Source organism: Lissotriton helveticus, chromosome 2_1 (genome assembly GCF_964261635.1).
Source record: "Lissotriton helveticus chromosome 2_1, aLisHel1.1, whole genome shotgun sequence".
NCBI lineage: Eukaryota > Metazoa > Chordata > Amphibia > Caudata > Salamandridae > Lissotriton > Lissotriton helveticus.
Genome location: NC_136059.1, coordinates 2,067,624,735 through 2,067,645,417, shown reverse-complemented (window position 1 = coordinate 2,067,645,417; position 20,683 = coordinate 2,067,624,735). Strand labels below are relative to the sequence as shown.

General features: G+C 40.8%; 1 protein-coding gene across 1 annotated transcript in view; it reads left to right on the top strand.

Annotated features, from left to right (window-relative positions):
- SPOCK3 (SPARC (osteonectin), cwcv and kazal like domains proteoglycan 3) overlaps positions 1 to 20,683 on the top strand; it is a 1,126,347-nt gene that overhangs the window by 760,936 nt on the left and 344,728 nt on the right. Inside the window, exon 4 of the mRNA XM_078677026.1 lies at positions 5,887 to 6,013. Coding sequence (XP_078533152.1) covers positions 5,887 to 6,013 — 127 coding nt within the window. The remainder of the gene's footprint in view (positions 1 to 5,886; positions 6,014 to 20,683) is intronic.

Here is a 20,683-nt window from a genome sequence, read left to right as displayed (position 1 = left end):
GAAATTGTAGCTGCAGGCATGGAACTGAAGGTTGAAAAGGTAAGTTGTTTGTTCACGCTGAGGTTTTCAGGTTTTTGGTTGAAAAAGTTTCCAGTTCTCTATGCAGAAAGGGACGTTGTTGTTTATCGAAGGTGTTTTTACCCGGATCCAGAAATGTTCTGAAGGCGCACCTTGGGGTGCCTGGCTGCAACTAGTTAATGGGATGACTACCAGGCACTCCATAATAAATGGGGTAATCCTAACCAACTTTTTCAGTATTTCTTGTTTGCGTCAATAACAGTGACATATTGTGTGCGACTGGAAGGAATCTCACTCATCTTTCACTCCTCATTCAGGCCAAGTACAGGCAAGAGGTTGCTGATGAGTTAATGCAAATGCGACTTTTGGACCTTCATGCAAGGAAAATGTGACTTTTTAAAAGTTACTTTTCCTTAAGATGCATCAACAATCCAGTTTACAATCGAATTGGAATTGTATTGACCATAAAAATAATTGTTTAATGCTTTTTCTTTCTTGACCCATTCCTGAGATACATTAATACTATTTTAACATGTACTATGATTTTCTACATAGCACAGCTACGCTTGCCACAGAGAAAATACATTTTAAGGTCTTGTCACTGTAGAGACATTTTTAACATAAGTTTTCTACATCCCTCACTTTTATATGCGATGCTCTGTGTGTAGGATAAAAAGCTAAAAGGTCTACTACATAGGGGTGACTTATTAGTACTTCAATGGGAAGTGTTTACCTGCTAAATTTTATTCCAGGTAGCGTCTGAAAAATGTGAGGCAAGCTCTTCTGAAATATATGGGGACCATTTTTTGAAGGTTATTGAAGAGATGTAACCTAGGGGGTTTAAGCAATTTATAGATATGCAATGCTGAGTGGCCTATCCTTTTAAGATTGGATAGTGGGTCGGGGAGGTCCAGGGTATGTGGTCTTGATAGTTTCCTAATGTCACCTTAAAGTTTTAGGAAGTTATAACATTTGATAGGGTGGAGATCCTAGTGTGTACTCAAATCTGCAAAGGAGATGGGGTTCAGGGTCATGCCCAAGTCTCCAATGGAGTTGAGGCCCTTGTTAGCCCACTGTTCCTGGAATATTGTTCTTTCCTCTAACTTGATTCTATGGTTGTGCCAAAGGGAGGCTAGAGTGGATTCAGCAAGATGGTTTTTGAGAGTTTTATCGACCTGCAGGAGAGCCTAGTTTGGTTCAACGTATGGGATGGGAGTGGGCTAGGGCTAACTTTATAAGACCACAGACAGTAGGGATGGAGCACAGGGGAATGGGGGAATCCACATTGGATTTGATTTTGAACCAAGGATGAGAGTGTCAGTTCACCTCTCTAAGCTATCAATTGCCCTGCGCTGCTAAAAAGGCTTTATGATAATTTGGGAACCCAGGCATGTTAAAGTCACCCCTTGATTTATTCAGTTTAAGGGTGGGGCTTAAGATCCTAACTCTCTTCCCTTTTCAGAGGAAATCTGAAATTTGCATTTCCAAATTTTTAAAACCAGCTGGGGAGAGATTTATAGGAAGCGTCCTTAAGAGGAAGTTGACCAGGGCTGCGATCATCATTTTGGACATGTCTGCTCTATCCCACCCTGTGATGTGTTTGGGGGACCAAAAGTTTATCAGGTCTCTAATTCTGGCCACTGTTTTGTTTTCATTAATTGCGAGGGAGGTGATCAAGTCCTTGCTAAACCAAATGCCAAAATATTTCAGTGATTCTGGTTGCAATTTCAGGTCGGAGCTGCCCAGGATCGAGGAGGTACAATGGATGTTCAGAGAGAAGACCCCTGTTTTGGTCCGGTTGAGCATACAGCCAGAGATCCAGGAAATATTTTTTATTTTGGTCATATAGTGGGGGATGACCTTATCTGCATCCTCAGTGAAGAGGAGGGCATCAACTGCATAGGCCGCAACCAGTTGTCTACCTGATTGAAAGTGTACACCTCTATCGTTGTGATTGTGCTTAAGGGAGGAAAGTAGGGGCTCAATCACCAATAGAAATAAGAGTTGGGAAAAAAACATCCCTCTCTAGTACCCTGAGCTAAATGAAAGGAGTTCCACAGCTGTCCGTTGATTCTAACCTTTGCCACTGAATATGCGTCTAATGCCATTACCCTACAGATACACTGCTTGCAGAGTTGGAATTTGTGTAAAGTATCATGCAGGAATATGCAAGAAATGTTATCCAAGCTATTTCTATGTGAAGGGCCAATGCGGCTGCTGGAGTGGTAGCTGAGTGTGCTTTGTCAAGTGCGTGACAGAGGACATGAATGTTATTGGCAGAGAGTCTGCCTTTCAGAAAGTCAGTTTGGGACTTGGCGTTCAGTTTTACTATTACCTTCTCCACTCTTCGTGAGAGAACTTTAGCGTAAAGCTTAATATTGATGTTGATTAGAGAGATCGGTCTGCAGTTCTTGACTGCTGCAGTATCTTTCCCTTCTTTGGGTGTCACTACTATTCCAGCCTCGGAGGCCGAGCAAGTAACGTTACCTATGGAGGCATATGATTGAAAGAAGTCATGCAGAGTATCTGACAGTACAACAGAGAAGGTTTTATAGAAATTCACAGAATCTTTCCCTGCGGTATTTGACTTAATGGCCAAAGTAATCTCCTCAGAGATAATCGGGGCATTAAGGAGAGATGTGTCCTCTGGTGAGGCTAGCTGGATGGTACATGAGTTCAGGTAGGAAGAACACGCTCCCGGAATAATTATTGTATTTGGGATCTATAGGTCAGCGTAGAATTTATGTAAGACCTCTGGAATATCCTGGGGACATCTCAATGTTTCACCTGCTGTGTTTTTAACTGCTGAGGTGATGGTCCTATTTTTAGAGTATTTCAGCTAATTAGCTAAGGTCTTGCTAACTTTGTTCCTATGGATTGATTTTGCAGCTTCAGCAGTATCTATCCATTTTTGTGCTCTTTATTGAGTATGTATTTATATTCGGACTGTAGGCTACATATCATTGGGATGCCCTGCAAGCTGGCAGAGTGTCTGACTGATTCATTCAGGGGTTTAATCTCCATTTTTATGAAGGCAAGATGTTTATTACACACAAAACTAACAATCATTATAACAGTAAAACATTAAGGACTAATTTTATGAGGAATACAAGAGATGGGCTAATAAGTTCGTTTTGAGTATCTTAAAGCATTCTAGAAATTAGAAGATGATATTGTTGGATAGGTGTACCCAGAGTAGAATCAATTCGAGGGACACCAGTTGAGACAAAGATGATTGATTGAATAAGGTGTGGATTTGTTTCAAACGCCCATTCTTGTTTGAGTAGAGGTGTCCATGAATACTTGAAGGTCTGATGGTAAGGAGAAAAACAATGCTTTGACCCTGTATAAAATGCAGGCCAGCAAAGGAGAAAGGCATGTTACAGTCTGGCAGTGATTGTAGGAGTACCAGGAAGCCCTTTCTAGTGGAGACAGTCTCTTTGGAAAAGTCCTGAGCTATTATAATGCAGGGCCCATTCCACTGAGCTTGTTTTACTTTCCTCATGTGTGTGGGAATCACTTCTGTGTGGTGATAGCATAGAGGGCAGAGGATCATTGTTCTAGGGTGCATGGAGTTTCCAGAGCTTCTAGAGGCTAAATTTGCGGGTTTACCTGAAGGAATTCTATCAGCTCTATTTAAAAGTTTTCCTCCAAGGTGAGGCCCAAAGTGCATGGGATCCATGATTCCTGAAACTCAACGCAAAATTTGGCTTTGTTTTCAATATTCTCTGAAAGGCCGAAGATGCTTAGGTTCCCTCTATAGGTGCATTCTTCAAATTTCAATAGTTCTCTTGCAATTAATTTCACAGAACGGCAAGATTGGTCCATGCGCTTTAGGGCTGAAAAGTTAGAGATTCTAGGTTCAGCTTCAGAGAGTCTATTTGAGAGGCCACTAAGATCATTGTGGAGGGCTTGAATTTCGTGATGCATGGCATCAGTGTTGGACTTGGTGTCCTGAGCCAGGTCATGGACGACCCCTAGTGGTTGTATGATGACTTTGATGCTGGCAGACCTGTCCCCTTTGAATTTGATCAGGGAGTCAGGGGGGTCTGATTTGGGGTGTTTATGTGGAGCTTTGGTATCCTTGTGTTCTTTGTGGTCTTTCGCCTCCCTGCATTGTTGTCTGCCATTTTGCAGATTTAGGCATGATATAATGAGCAAACAGAGGGCACTGCGCAGTGTGCCCAGGTAGGCAATGAGAGAATGTGGTAGTTATAGCCTTCACAGAATGGAGGGAAGAATGCTCACAGCCCTATTGAACTTGGGCCAAGCACAATTAGTGTAGTGGGGCAGAAGTAATGTCAGTAGACTTGAGTGCCTTGATGGTTGTCTAAGCTGCAAGGGTTATGCAGGGATCTGGGGCACTAGCTTTCCATTGTCATTTGTATGATTACCAGTTAGACCGGTTTAAAGCACCACTACTTGAGTTTGACATGGTGTTTGCAGAGATTTGATTATGACTTGCATCCTGCACAAGGTATTAGGCAATGGGCAGGGATGTAAAGGAGATACTGTCAAGTATAGCCCCCATGCATGGATAGCACTTAGTGCAGACCAGACAGGTCGAGTGCTATCACCCTAGAAGGGCGTGCACGTGAAGGGGTGCTGTTTCTCCAGATGCGAGTGGCAAGAAATGTGAACACTGAATTGAGAGGGATGTGCGAACTATCGTGTGCCAATTCAGATCTCACCAGAATGCAATCTGACCATATCAGGCGCTGCCTCCATTTACATTGCACAACAGATCATAGAGGAGTAGAAGCAACAAGCACGGTTGAGAGCCCCATCTTATGGAAGGTTGCTGCCAATTGCAGAGGTGAGCATGCATGATATGGCCCCGGGTCCCCCGGCAATTATAAAGAGAGTGCAGGCAGCGGTGATCAGAGTGCAGCAGGACAGATGCCCGAGAGACTCAGACCCACGAGTGATTGCCAAGCAAAGAGTGGTGGCTCAGCATGGGTCGCTGTGGGGTATCGGTAGACCTTGAGGCTGTAAAGATGCAGTGAGCGTGTTGGCACTTTTCTCTATCGGAGCTTGGCTGTGGTGCTGTAGAAGTCAATGTCAAGGTATGTGGAGGGAGCATGTGGATCATAGATCTAGGTGCAACATCGCAGGTCTCTTCCGAATGGCAGTCACCATCTTGGGAGATCATGTTGTCGGAGGCTCAGGGGCAAAAATGGGCTAAAGGGCAGCCTAAGGGGTGTTTCAAGTGTCTGCTGTAATGCTGTGGATTATCAGCATTGTATAGCCCTCAGCAGAACACTTCTTTGGTCGAGATGGGCATGCTGGGCGCTTAATAGAAGTGGATGGAGTGGCGCTTCAGGCAGCCATCACACTCAGGCGCAAACCACGCCCAATTGTGGGTGGTTTTTAATCATTAGTGTTAAAGTGGTTTCAATAAAACTTGAGATGTTTTCTCTGAGAATTGTAGTTCTGCAAATAAATAGTCAACCAGAGCATAGTGGTTTGTGCATACATTTAGAAATATGCTTGCTTATGCCAGTGGGTTTGTGAATCGTATAATCAGTCATGAATCTCTGCAATGTCTAGGCTTGCACTAGTTATCCGGAGATTTTTTGTTAATCAGCCCGCTTTCTTCTTAGTCTCAGACTGTTCAAGCATATGGACAAAACCATTATCATTAGTAGATAATATTGTGACAGGTAGATATAGTTCTATTTCACATATAATGGGGGTGATTTTGAGCACACTGTTCCTCTTCATTGAGTATAATTTATTGTAATTCGTTTTCAATATTTGCTTTTGGCAACATCACATATTTAATTCATAATAGTAAAATTATGGTAACATTTGCATGGCCATTGGACACACGTTTGTATTCATATGTTTAAATATTTCTTTTTACAGTATGAAAGAAGCTGGTTTAAATTATAAACATTGGAGAAGTGGCAGGGTTCCTTCCAACTGCAAACAGTGCCCTATCGTTTATACGAATCCTGTGTGTGGATCTGACAGCCACACCTACTACTCGCAGGTAAAAAAATACATTATGAAGTAGCATAATTTGCTAGGCACATTGGGAGGTTGAATGTTCCAAGTTGCTCGAAATGTATTTGTTTCCATGTGTGCTAAACATTTGTATCCAATAAAAGGTGATGTTGGGGATAGACCAATATCACTTGAATAGGTGAAAATAAAGAATCATAAAAAAAGGAATTGATATGTATCACCCGTCTGATGGTGATCACTCTTCTTTTTATCCACACTGTCTAGATATTTTCTTAATGACTTTCTATTGCAAGTAGCTCTCCTTCTCTGTGATTGTTTTATTGTGTGGGCGTGAGTGAAGCAGTTTTATTTTTGATTTGATGATTTATTCCAGTCATTGATTAAAAATAAGGGTACTTCTGACCACTTTTGCAAAGCAATACAAATTCATAAGCAACTGAAAAAATATATGCAAATAAATAGGCATAGTATACAATATACAAAAAAGTTTAAAACATAATATTTTGATTTGCAACATATTAGAAAACAAATACACACATATGGAAAACAAAAATATACGTAGTATGAAGCCCTTTTTACTACTCAAACATATCCAGAAACAGTTGATCGAATGTCCAGACGGTGCACTTGCACATCCCTCCCTCCTTCTCCTTGTTGTTTCCTCCAACATCCTTTCATTTTCCATCCTTCGCCTTTCCAATATTTCTCTGTCACATCATATAACTGGGATTCTATTTGGAAGTGAAGGTGGAAAAATATGAAGTTCTACACACCATGATCACAATATCTGCCCTTCAGCAGTAAAGCTATCTGTGGGTGAAGCTACGTGTGTATACTTTGACTGCTGGACTATCACTCGGGTTTCCAAGACAAGAAAGTGCCTAATATTACACTAACAGTGTGGGCTCGCGTTAGGTTATCAGACATCTGATTTATACCGTGATATCAATGCATTAAAATTAAGTAAATAAAAATCACCAGAGGCTTTCGCCGGTGAAGAAATACTGGCCATAGTTGAAATCCTCTCATACCAGTGGTGATATGTGCCACCTGTACAGCTTGGACCTAACTCCCAGATAGCTCAATTATCGCTTCTTTGTTTTTTGGGTAAATAAATGCATCCTCCCCAGAACTAAGAAAAACAAATTCTCTGAATATAAACTTGTGGCAGATTTTAAAAATGTATTTCAGCAAGATATAGAGAGCCTAATGTTTGAACATAATATTTTCTAAAATTTGTCAAAATTTGTGCACCAAATTTTATCGAATCCAATGATGTTTTACGAACCAACCTATCTACTAATAAAATGGGTTGCAAAATACCTAATCGTGTGGGTCTCAACTTGACCTACCTCATGCATATTAACGAGGCAGGTTGCAAACTGCACACTATCACAATTTGCTGCCTTCAAATGGATGGTTGCCTTCTGGGGTTCACAGACCATGCTGTCCGTGATTGCTTTTAATTAAACCAATCTTATATTGCAAGCAGCTCGCTTTTCATAAAAAATAATTTTTCAGCATTCACAATGGGGAAGGGGTCCTTTAAGGACAGCTTCCCATTTACAAATGGGTACCACAACCTTAATGTAGTCAGTGAAATATTATGTTTTATGACTGGCTTTCAGTTCCAAAATATTAATACATCTTAATATGTATCGCTCTTTGTAATGGAGACCCTAAATGTGCCCCTTCCAAATAGCAATTTAGTGTGTACTCACAAACTCACATTGCGATTTGGTAAGATATTCCTGAATCGTAGCTTGGGTTTTGTAAATACCAATGCAAATATTCCAATTTTGTAAATTGGAGTTTTGCAACTGCAAAATCCCATCATTTCTCAAGCTTGGAATACTGTAAAAATCCAGTCAACGTTTAAAAGGAGGGGATGGTCTGAAAATACAGGGTGCATTGTCCAGATAAAGGCTGCTGACTAGCCTGAGAAACTATGGCACACTTAATTAAATAAGCATGGCTGGAAAAATATCTCACTTCAGGAAGGAGCCTTTCATCAGGAGCTGTTTTTCATTGAACAACAATACACAGTTGTATAACATAACCACACATTCGTTTACCATGCCTGCCTTTACATTGCGGGCAATACTATTGCGGGGCAATACAACACACGTTCCTTTACCACTAAAGTTGTTACAACAACTTGCCATAGGGGAGCTCTGGACTTTCAATTGATATAATTTATTATTCCAACTCCAGTCTGCGCAATAGTAGGGAAAGTGTTGGACTTAAAATCCAACACCAGTCCAACAATGCGTTACTTAAAGCAAGTCATTGTAATGGCATGCATGGTAAAGGAACGTGTGGTAACGAGACGGTCGTTGTACTGACCGCATTGTAAAGGCACTGCGTAGTTCCAGCTGTATGCTAAAGGCTGTTTCCCACAATAAACATGCTGTGACTCCGAGGCCCATGTTTACAATGGAAAAGTGAAACTACAAGCCTCTGCGTATATATTTCCGTTGACGCCTGAGCATAGAAAGTTGTCCTGATTAAATGGGACCAATTGGCATCTACCAAAATAGACATGAATGCAATTAGAGCATCCTTTACTGTCCATATGTGAAAGTACAAAGGAGGCATAAATGATTCAGGACAATAAGAGGCATTAATCATGGCAGCAGATATGCAGCTTAGAACAAATGGGAGGAGATGTCTGGAAAAGGGTGAATCTGTACAGACAAGAAAGTAAATTTTTCCCTTTTAGAAGTTAACAGCACTTGAACGATGGTTTAATATTGTCTACGATGTACAAAGAAAGGTCTGTTTTCCTCTTCCTTTCCCTGTGGTGGGTAAGCTTGGGGGCACAGCACATACTCTTGTTCGCACAGTCCCAAAATAGTGTGATATATGAAGTGTATCTCTCTCCTAGAGATGTGTAAAAGCGCCCCAATGCCATGAAATAAACATAGGCTGCTCACCTCCCATGAAGCATGGAGTTATTGTGTTAGATTTAGGGGTCTCTAGTTGGCACAGGTAGGTACTTGTGACAAATAGGGACCCTTCCCTCTAGTCAGGGTAAGGGGGTACACTCCTAAAATAACCCCTGCTCACCCATTTGGTAGTTTGGCACGAGCAGACAGGCTTATCTCAGAGGCAGTGTGTAAAGAATTTGTGAACACATGCAGTAAACAAGTGACAACACTACAGAGGGACACCACACAAGTTTTATATTAAAAATAAGTATTCTTTTTATAGATTTAACAAAAGACCACAAATGACACAAATCCACAATACTGTACTTAAAATGGTAGGTTTAGCTTAGTTCTCTTTAAATCTTAAAATGTGACAATTTGAGTCAATGTACCTTACGATGCGTCACTCTTCCACAACGAAAGTGTTGCAGAGATGGAGATGTGGCAAAGATCCGGTGCAAAGAAATAAAGACGTCAAGTTCTTCTTGATGCGTTCTTCTTGATGCGACATGCTTCTCCGAGGTTGCGAGACGTCTCGACTCAATGCGTCAGCTGCAGTGGCGACACCCTTGTTCCATGATGCGACGACAGCGGCGACACTCTTTTCCGACGATGCGAGACGCTTCCGCTTGATGCTACAACTACAGCGGCGACACCCTTGTTCCATGATTCAACGACAGCAGCTCTGACTGAGGCACGCTTCTCCGTGGATGCGAGGCGCTTCTCTTGATGCGGTGCAATGCGACAGCTACAGCGGCGACATCCACAATGCAATAGCAGCAGCTGCAATGGCGACACACTTCTTCCTTGTTGCGAGATGCTTCTCTTGATGCGGTGCAATGCGACAGCTACAGCGTTGATATTCACGATGCGACGGCAGTGGCGGCGACCCGCTTCTTCGGGGTTGTGGGACGTTTTTTGAGATTCTGTGCAATGCGACAGCTACAGCGGCGACACCCACGATGCGACGGCAGCGGCTGCGACGGCAACACCCTTCTCTCTCTTGAGTTTCGCTTCCAGCTCCTTGCGACACGCAGTCCCTCAGAAGGCCCAAAACAGCAGCAGGTACTTCCAAAGAACCCTCTGGTGGAGCTGATGGTTGAAGTCTGTTGTCCCTGAGACTTCAGCAGGAGGCAAGCTCTTCTCTCATGCCCTTGGAGATCCTTCACAAGTTGAATAAAGTGCACACAAAGTCCTTTCTTCTTTCGTAGGCAGTCAGGCAACCACTGCAGGCCAATCCCAGAAGCAGCACTTCAGCTTAGGGATAGTCTCTCCTCAGTTTCTTCAGGTTCCTCTCCTCAGCAAAGGTTTCTTCTTGTTGTCCAAAAGTGATCTATATTCTTAGGATCAAGGTCCCAATACTTATACCCCAAAATCCTTTGTCCTCTGAGGGCAGAGGGGCCTTTGCCTAGTCCACACCAGTTCTGGATCACTCTGTTGACATGACTCCTTCTTTCCTTTCACAGTGCAGGCCAGAAACATCAGACGCCCCACAGGAGGTGGAGCCAGCATTGTGTAGGAAAGGCACAGCCCTGGAGCACTCTGTTGACATGACTCTTTCTCTCCTTTCACAGTGCAGGGCAGAGACATCAGACGCACCACAGGAGGTGGAGCCAGCATTGTGGAGGGAAAGCACAGCACTATCCATGTCCCAGGTGCAGCTCCTCCCTCCTATCTAGATGCAGATCTCTCTATTCACCACTGGGCTGACTCACCCTGTCTCCTGGAATCCCCCGGCCCTGTCCCTCAAACTCCAGACAAGGAATAAAGAACCTAGCAGAGGCAGGCTTAGATAGTTAGACAAGAATATATCTACTTTCTAAAACTGGTATTTCCAAACACAGAATGTTAAAACCAACTTCACTAAAAGATGTATTTTATCATTTTGAGTTCAGGCATACTAAACTCGAATTTCTACCATGCTCCTAAGATGTAATAATCTAACTGCCCATTCTGGCCTATGGAGAACAGGTAGCCTTGCAATAGTGAAAAACGAAAATGGCTGTAATTCACTATTAGGACATGCCACACACGCCAGGGCATGTCCTACCTTATACTTACAATGCACCCTGCCATTGGGCCTACCATAGAGGTGTCTGATATGAAGAAAAGGGAAGGTTTAGGGACTGGCAAGTGGGTGCACGTGCCCTGTAAACATGGCAGTACCAGACAGCACACAGGCTCTGCAATGGCAGACCTGAGACACATTTTACAAGGCCAATTCTGTGGGTGGCACAACCAGTGCTGCAAGCCCACCAGCAGCATTTGGATTTACAAGCCCTGGACACACTCAGTGCACTGTACTAGGGGCTGACAAGTAAACCAAATAGCCAATCATGGAATCGCTAATCCATACATCAATTTACAATAGGGAGAGCATATGCACTCTAGCACTGATCAGCAGTGGTAAAATGCCCAGAGTCATAAAACCAACTAAAACAGGTCAGACAAAATACAGGAGGAAGGCAAAAACTTCAGGGATGACCCTGCAAAAAGGGCCAAGTCCAACATATTGCCTATGTGCTTTAGGGATAAAGGGCCAGATGCATCAAAGGGTTTTGCCCATTCTGTGTGTATGGGACAATGTGTTCATGCATATGGCCCAAAGGCCCTATTGATGGTTCAAAGTGTAAAGTAAAAAAAAAATAGGGCAAGGGTTACGTCAATTTGCTTATTGTGGGGAAAGGAAAATATACTGGACTTTGTCCCTAAAATATTTGTTTTTCATTTGAAGAAGACTGCAGCAAAAACTAAGGTGCAGATTTAGATATAGATGCTATTGAAAAATAATCTAGTTTCTGTGGCAAGTGGTAAGCTAAACATTTATCTACTAGCTCTTCCTCCAGAAATAGAAGGATGTTACATTGTCACCCAAATCTAAATCAGGTGCAGAGGCTCAAGAGTATTTCCTTTAAATGCCACATATATAAAAAAAATCCAGTCTGTCAAATTGAAATATTTTTTTACACTTCACAGACAAAGCAAATACTCAGTTGTAGGCACCTGTCAGAGTCCAGTCAGAGCGCACAATGTGGTCCCTTCATCCAACTGTTCGTCAGGGCCGGACTGGCTACCGAGCAGTTTGGAATGCTGCCAAGCTGCTGCCTGATTTTACTGCAGTGGGGGCTGATTTCGTCCGTGGACACCTGCGTGTGTTTCGAAATACTGAAAGCAAAACGAATTTCGTTTAGCTCACGCAGGTCCCCATTAACAAAATCAGCCCACAGCTCAGCAGCATTCCTAACTGCCCGGTAGCCAGTCTGGCCCTGCTGTTCGTGATAAAAAGTTATAATAACTGAAAGGAAAAAGTGACTGATTCTATAAATGTAGAGTTTATTGGTGTGCAAGACTGAATGATGCTTTAGAGAAATAATGAGCTGTGAAATAGAAATAAAGATTAAAAACATGGGCGTTCATTCATCTTCATTGAATGCTTACCTAATATGTCTTAAAATACAGTACCATGATAAAGTGAATTATTTATTTATGGGATTTAAAGCACAGACATATTTTATAATTGCATTTACATTATATTAAAATGAACATTGGAAGCACTTCTAAGAAACAACATATTATGCAATCAAGGCAACGTAGAAACAGTTGCATGCAGAATTTAACGACTGTAGCATTTCCAACAAAATCTGGGAAAGATTAAGCCCAGTTGTTAATGATTTCTCGACTATAGGAACCAGTCAAGAAACTATAGGAGTCGATCAATAAATACTGTTTTTTAGTATTATTTTTTTTTCTAATATTGGTATCTCTTGAAAAAGCATAAATTTGATTCAGTTCACTATTTCATCACCTTTTGCTTTCAATTTATCCTAAACTTCCTGTTGATCTTCGATACATTTTCTAATATCATGAACATAATACTATGAACATAGGCTTAACCCCCATAGAAAGATTTTGTAGCTTGTCTAAGTTTGAGCTACAATGAGCACACCTAAAGACATTAAAAATTATGAATTTGAGCTTTCCTTAAACTTAAGTATTCCAGTAGATACAAATCCTAGGGGAGACATGTACACTCGCACCTGTGGTGTAAGAAGAACTTTTGATGAGAGCACCTCTCTGAAGCATGCTCACCACAGGAGGGTTTGCAGTAAAGAAGTACCCACGCAATGACCTACAATGTAGAAAAAAAGGAAAATTACTCCAGTGAAGAGAACAGCAACACACCATAGGATTTTTGTTTTTGACTCATTGCCCCACAGCATACACACATGAAAGGTCATATCTCATGAGGATTACCAGAAATACATCAGGAAGTGTGGAACTGTGGATTGCTGCACTGTGCAAGAATGTGATTATGTTTAATTAATAAGAGAAAGGTGAACTAAAGGAAAGGTGAACGAAATCCAGATACATTATTTTTTTCTTTAACCGATAAGAGATTCAATGAATAGCCATTCAGATCTACACCAGGGTTGCCCAAACCTTTGTTTCCACATATGACACATCAGAAATACCAGAATTTTAGATTTGAGTAGATAATACGTAAAGTAATATGTCACATCTTTGGTATTAACAATTACATTTTTATGAAACGGGGTATTTGACTATGGTTTTTTACACTGGTGCATGTGCATTTAAATGTTGCTAAATGCAGTTTATATGGACACCTTTTCCACTATTAGTGAATGCCTCAGTGAATACACCAACAAGACAGCTTCTTGTCAACTACTGCTGGTATTGTTGTAATTGAAAGTAATTTTCTTGGTTTTGGTCTGTCTTTTCTTTCTCACACTTATTTACCTACCTGTTTTCCAACATATTATGTTCTTACACGTCACAATTTATTTTTGTGAATAAATAATAAATATAAGAAGTGTATAACTACTTAAAACTGCATGAGTCTAAATATTTACTGGTGCACTTCTCTTTTATGTGCAAAGCATCCTTCTATGTGTTTTACTTTTCTTTCATTTTTTATATGGTGCCATTATCCATGTCTTCAAAGCTTCACAAAGGAGGCATTGGAAATATATTTTCCACACAAAATAAAGCAAGAAGCAATGTGTTACCAAATTGAGTGCCCTTGGTGCTCTGATGTGACTTATAGGAAGTTGTCAGGCAGTAGAACCATTCACAAAATAGAGCCTCACACCATTTACTTATCATAAAGCATATTTATTAATGAATTCCATTTACTTTTCACTGTGTAGTTATTACATGTTGCATGCTTAAGGTTCGCCTTTTCAAAAAGAATATAAATTAAATGAAAAAGCCCACCTGGTTAACCTGTTAATAGCAGTTTCAAATCCACACATTTTGTTTAGTGACTTGATATAAAAACAAGTAAAGTAACTATATAGGTTTCATATTGAACAAATTGTGACTTTAGTTGGTGCACTTTGTAAACTCTAGGAATAAAGTGTGATTGTAACTATTTTATGTAGTATACCAATATAGTAAATATTAAATACTATGTTAGGTTAAAAAAATTAATATCTGCTGTCCGAAGATATATTTTGGGAGATACATTCTTTGTATATTTCTTTATTTTAGTCTTCAAAAAGTGCATTGCATTTATGAAAGTTTTACTTTAAAAAAACGGATGTAATATACCTAAAAGGATCCACTCGAAGATTATGGAACAGTGTATATTCAACTTTTGTGAATAATACTGATTAAGGAATGATGGGCAAATGGAGTTATTACTACTGTTGTGCAAAATTGCAATTTGTTATCAAAGTTCACAGAGAAAACAAAGTTGGAAAGTATTCGCTTTGTTGAATTTCCATGCATTATTTTTAGGGGCGCTCACCAAGTTTTTTAATAATATTGAAGTTAGTAAGATCCCCAAAAAACTTTGCACATCTCTATTTAAGCACAGCAATAACAATAACATAAAATATCTAATGACCTTGAAAGGGACCCAGTTTCAAAGTAAATAGTCACTACATATATATGACAAATATTATTCCCATATCCTCGAAAAACATGACTGGATAGAAAAAGAAAACATTCATTAAAATATGAACATGAACATTCTATGGCTCCTAGATGTGCCTGCTATTTTGTTCTGTGGAAAGTAGCCTAGTGACCTAAAAAGATTTTTTAAAAATTACTTCCAATCATCAACAGGTTATCTGAAGAAAATCAACATTATTACAATCTTACCTGTTTCATTGAACCATTACTCTTTATATAATAATGTCAAGTTCAGGCATTAACTGTGGTAATTTCAATAGCAAATATTGAGGCCTGACATTTTTTTAATATGTTCTTTCTGTATGAGTCAATATCATGTTTCACAAATATCCATATAGGATTGCAATAGCCACTTTTAGTCTGTATTATCTCATAAAACTGAGGGACATCCACTAATGGATGGCCTCTGACTGCCTCTGTTTAAATGCAATGGTCAATCAATCAATCAAAAAATATTAGACAAATAAAAAAACGTACCAGTTACATTTAAATAAACATTTCGGATATTAAAGTTACATCCATGATCAAAAGAACAGGACATACCTCTTTCCATGAATTTCAAAAAAATTGACAAGGGCTCATGAACACATAATCCATTTTCTAACAGTGAAAGTGTATGAATTCGAGAAAATGTATATAACTATCATAAAAAAACATATTGTCTAAGCAAATATGACAGTTCATTCACAGGATAGTGTTTAGAAAGCATTTTCATCAATGCTGAAAAATGTCACAGCGAAACGCTGCAAACAACATTCATGCAGTTCATCCCTTATCTTAAAGGCTTCTCATAAGGATATAGTGACAGCATATGTAAGAGTACCTTCAGAGCAAGCACCTCATGAATCCTTTCTGAAAGGAACCGCAAAAAGAACCAGAGGGAGATATTCCAATAATTTCCCCGATGGGCAAATCTAACATTAGCTGTCAGATCTTCACTAAGGGCCTAATTAAGAGTCTGGTGTCCGAGTACCATCAGACTCGTGGTGACACGGCGGTGGCAGTCCAGCCACCGCAGCATCAGTGGTCCAACTGCCCCGTTACGACTTGGGTGGTCAGACCGCCATGGGACCGCCGCCACCACCAGGGAACCACCAGTCCCTGATGGTGGCATGGCGGTCTTGAGGCCGCGATATGCTTGTTTGACAGCTGCAGTCCCATCAAGCCTTTTACGAGTTTTCTCTCTGCCATGATTTTCAAAGCAGTTCCACCGCCATGAAAACAGTGGCGGAGAGTAAGCAAAGGGAGTGCTATAGGCCCTTGGTGCCTCACGCCATGTGGATCCGTACAAGGAGGGGACAGCATGTGTTCCCCTGTGTGCATGGACCCCAGTTCCTGCACGGCATGGACGTTATAGTTCATGTCATGAAGGAACCATGTGTGGTGTTCTCATTGCGCTGGCTTTTTCACAGTTAAGCTTACAAACGCCCTGGTAGATGTTTTTTTTTATTATATAAAACTGACTGACAACCCAATTTTCTGAATAATCCAGTATTTGTGTATTAACTAGCTCAAACATATCTACAACTACTATGTCTTCAAAAACAGGACCCAGTGCTGCGATAATAGCCATGACAACAGTTCCACAGTGTTTTAATGAAATACTCTATCTGGAATTTAACTATAGGCTCTACTGTCATTTGAAAGTGATTACACCCTTGGTCATAGGTTAGAATCAGCATCTGAAGTGTAGTGTTGGCTTTGGACCTGGAGAACGAGGTTTGAGTCTTAATGTCTGCTCAACATCCTGTGATTCTGGTCAAATCACTTAACCTCCCCATACCTAAAAACAACAAACCAAAATGAATGTGTCCTTGTGTAATGTAACTGGTGCGCATGTAAGGCATTCCAGTGCCTTTGGGTCGAGTTTTCACTATATAAAACTGCAAAAAAGGATTATGGTAACTTTCATAGCTATCAATAACTGAAAAGGAAGAAATGCTTTGAAACAAATAGCTTGGATCAAGTATGTGATAAAGAAGTGACAGTGTCTCTAATGATCTAGAATGAGGTGGTCACCCTACTGTCAGTGAAGTCAGGGAGCAAGAGGGGACGAGAATAATCGATCAAAGCAAATACCACAGAATGACACAAGTATTCAAGCTCTCTCGATTACACGAAGCAAAGGAAATCTCTTTCTAGTTGTCTCGATTTATCCTCATGATTTGACGAAGCAAAGTGTTTGGCTGTCAGGTAGAGTATTTCTAATGATTGACTGACAAGTTTAGCCTTTTAAGATAGATCTATTCGTTTAAAATATTTCAAAATCCTGATGATTAGGGAAATGTTACTTGGCATATGACTAAGGCGACCACCGAGAGTTTCTTGTACCTAATGAGCAAAAAAATTCTCACCTTTCAGTAAGATAGATCAATATACGCAGACATGTAATATGATTGTTTTCATATATGCTCTGCTCTTGTCGAAGTCGTTCATCTCTGTACATATTCCACTGATTGCAGAATGATGCATTATATCCATTATCCTTCGGAGAAAGTGGAAGCATTTTGTTGTAACTGGGAACTTTTAACAGTAATTCAAAACGTCCTTCGCAGGCTGCTCAAGAAAGCATTTTTAGAGATAGTATTTATTGTAGTTCTTGCTCACTGAGAAAATCAAGTGCAGGTAAATTATGTTAAAGTGTTAGATATCCACCAGAGCAGCATTTCTTTACAGAAGACTCTCGATATTCCTAAGAAAAGAAGAGCAATGGAACTTGAATTTCATTCATTGAAGAATTAATAGATTTATAAAATTAAATTAGTGCTTTTTGAAATCTGCTTCACAGATAACATTTTACATCATTCATAGTCAATCAACAAAAAGACAAAGCACACTTTCGCCCTGAGGCCCCTTAGGCTGGTGTGTGTAATCTGTATGAAACATAGCATTGCTAAGCATCAATTGTTATCATACTGGTGAAAAGACACACCTTTTTATTCAAAGAACAGACTAAGGGGTACAAGTTGAAAAGAGCTTCTGCAGAGGCGGGGCTACACCCCGATCACATGGTTACTCTGTGAAGAACTCCCTGCCAGATAACTGCTGCCCAGCTTTTAAAGCCTCACAAGAGGGGAGTGGAAGACTGAAAGCTGCAAAAAAATCTGCAACGAACATTCAGGACTGAAATTGAAATCGATAGAATTAGAGAATGACATTTTTGCTTCCCTGGTACCCTTTTTACCGAAACTACTACACATCACGTTTCCAGGCTACCTGGAATTCTGGGGAGCGCATAGACTTGGGCTCCGTCAATTCTAAAAAGCAGGTGCTGAGACGGGTCCCTATCGGGGTCTCCATTTTAGCGCCCATCCTCGGTGAAAAAAATAAATCTTAACACTGCAAAAGTGTCACCCTTCACTGCCTTTGATGTAACTTCAAAGAGACTCGTTATAGCTCTTTCACAGCCTGCTCATTTCAGAACTGAAGCATTTTCAATATTATATACAATGAAGCCAAAGTTGTTGCCTATTTATCTTATGCAACAAACAACTATTGACAAAGACAATAGTTTTGGCTTGTTGCAAGTATTATTGTACTTGTTATATTATGTATGTGGATGCGATGACAGAAGCAGGAAAATAACAGTTGGGCAGCACACTATACTAAACACAGATTTTTAGCTTACATTCTTTTAAGTCTTAAATCCTTAATTAAATCAACCACGCCCCATTGGGTATCCCTCCAGTTTTTTAATCCCACTTAAAGCTCTGCCCAGAGCTATCATTGCACTCCAGTTGAGGACCCAACACATTAAACGCATTCTTCAAGCAGTGAAATGGAATGAAGGTATTTTGAAACAAGAGTGCTTAGTGGTACACATCACAGCCTACTGCTAGCGTGATACTGCAGTGAAATAAAAGAGAGTTTTTGCACAGCACCCCAGACTGCGGAAGAATGGAGTCAAAATTGACGTATTAGACCTAGTGACAAATGTAATGTAATGTAATGTAATGTAATGTAATGGGAGGTCATACAGAATTTTGCCCTGCAAAGAATACTGACCAGACCTTGGCAGAAAGTGCATTTTGACTAACCTTTGCCACACAAACTCCATATCATGGGCAGAGTCACCCTGCTTATCATAGATGCTCGGACAGGGTAGGACTGGACAAAGTGTTGGATGTGCTGGCCCAGTCGAGAAAGAGAGATACGTCTCTACCCCCTTTCCCCGAAGGACCCGGTGGCAGAGACATTGGGTCCTTAATGATGGTTGTATCCTTTTTGCACTGCTAAATGTTTATGTAATATAGTTTAGTTGAAAACAGCATTCTTGTTTGGTGGACACCTTTACACATACCTACTTTTCTCTGACAATAGATGTTGCTGTTGTTATACTGAGAACACCCGAACGAGAACTATCCACCCAACCATCCAGCAAGCATAAACAGACTATTCACACATACAATAGCCCAGGTGTGTCCCTCTGTACTTAAATAAAAAGAACAGATGATGGGCCGAATGCTGATTTAATCAAATATTCACCCACAATCACAGATCTGGGTTGAAGCCATTGTTTTTTTTGGCATGCCACGCCATTTCCAGTGTAGACCCAGCCATATATGAATCAGTCTTGATCTTCTTCCCCATGAGAGCAGTCCGGCCTGAACTGCCAGGCCAGGTCTTCTCGGGACCCGAAATAAGCATCCTGGGACCGCTTTTGGGGTAACACCCCTCATCAGCCAAGCTAGCTTGAATCTGGTGCCGTAGCAAGCACGGGACCCACGTCTGAGCATACCCTTTACACCTAAGGTGACAAATGCAAAAAGAACAGATGATGGACGGAATGCTGAATTAATCAAACATTTACCCCCAGTCACAGTTCTGGATGGAATCCATTGTTTTTTATGCATGCCACGACATTCTAGTTTAGACCCAGCCATAAGCAAATCAGTCTTGACCATGTTCCCATGTGAACAGTCCAGTCCAAACATCCAGACCAGGTCTTCTCTGGAGCAGAAACAAGCATCCTGGGACCGGTTTAGGGGTAACACCCCTCAAAAGCCAGGCTAGCTTAAATCTGGTGGCATAGCGAGCACGGGACCCATGTCTGGGCATACCTTTTCCACTTAGAGTGACAAATGCAAAAAGAACCGATGATAGACTAGGGGCTAGGCTCCATCCTTTGAATCTTTACGGTCTCTCTACATTCCACTATTTCATATGGTACACATCTACTTACCACACCTCACAGTCACAGTGATCATGTTCTTTTTTTTATGTGAGTTTGGCACACTGGCAGGTATGGGAAGCGGCAGTATTGAAGATTATAATTGCAGTTTCACCCCAAGAGCACCCAATAATACTGAGGGACTGTGGGATCCATGACTAGCATATTCATTACCACTACTTGAAACTTAAAAGATGGACACATGCATGTATAGATATCTTCTCTTGACAAGACTTCACATATCTCTTCTTGACCTTAACCTCTCTATCAATTGCTTGGAACTACAATATTGCTGATATATCCCCAGATGCATCAAGCCCATATTCTGCGAATTCTAAATTGCGAAAAATACCGAATCGCAATTTAGAATTCGCAGAATGGGAGGCATCAAGAAAAGCAACTAAAAAAAGCGAATCGCAATCGGCCGCAATTGCTGATAGCGATTTTCGCCAAATCGCATGAAATTCGCAGAATCGCCCGTTTTCCATGTAAAAATTGCGAACTCGCAATTACCGAAATCGCAAATTGGGATCTCGCTAATTGCGAGACCGCAAAAATGGGAAGTCGCATTTCGAGCACAATGATGACATCACAACCAGGGAGTAGGAAGTTCCCTCCCTCATTCAGAACATAGAGCCTGAGAGTGGAAGAAGCACAG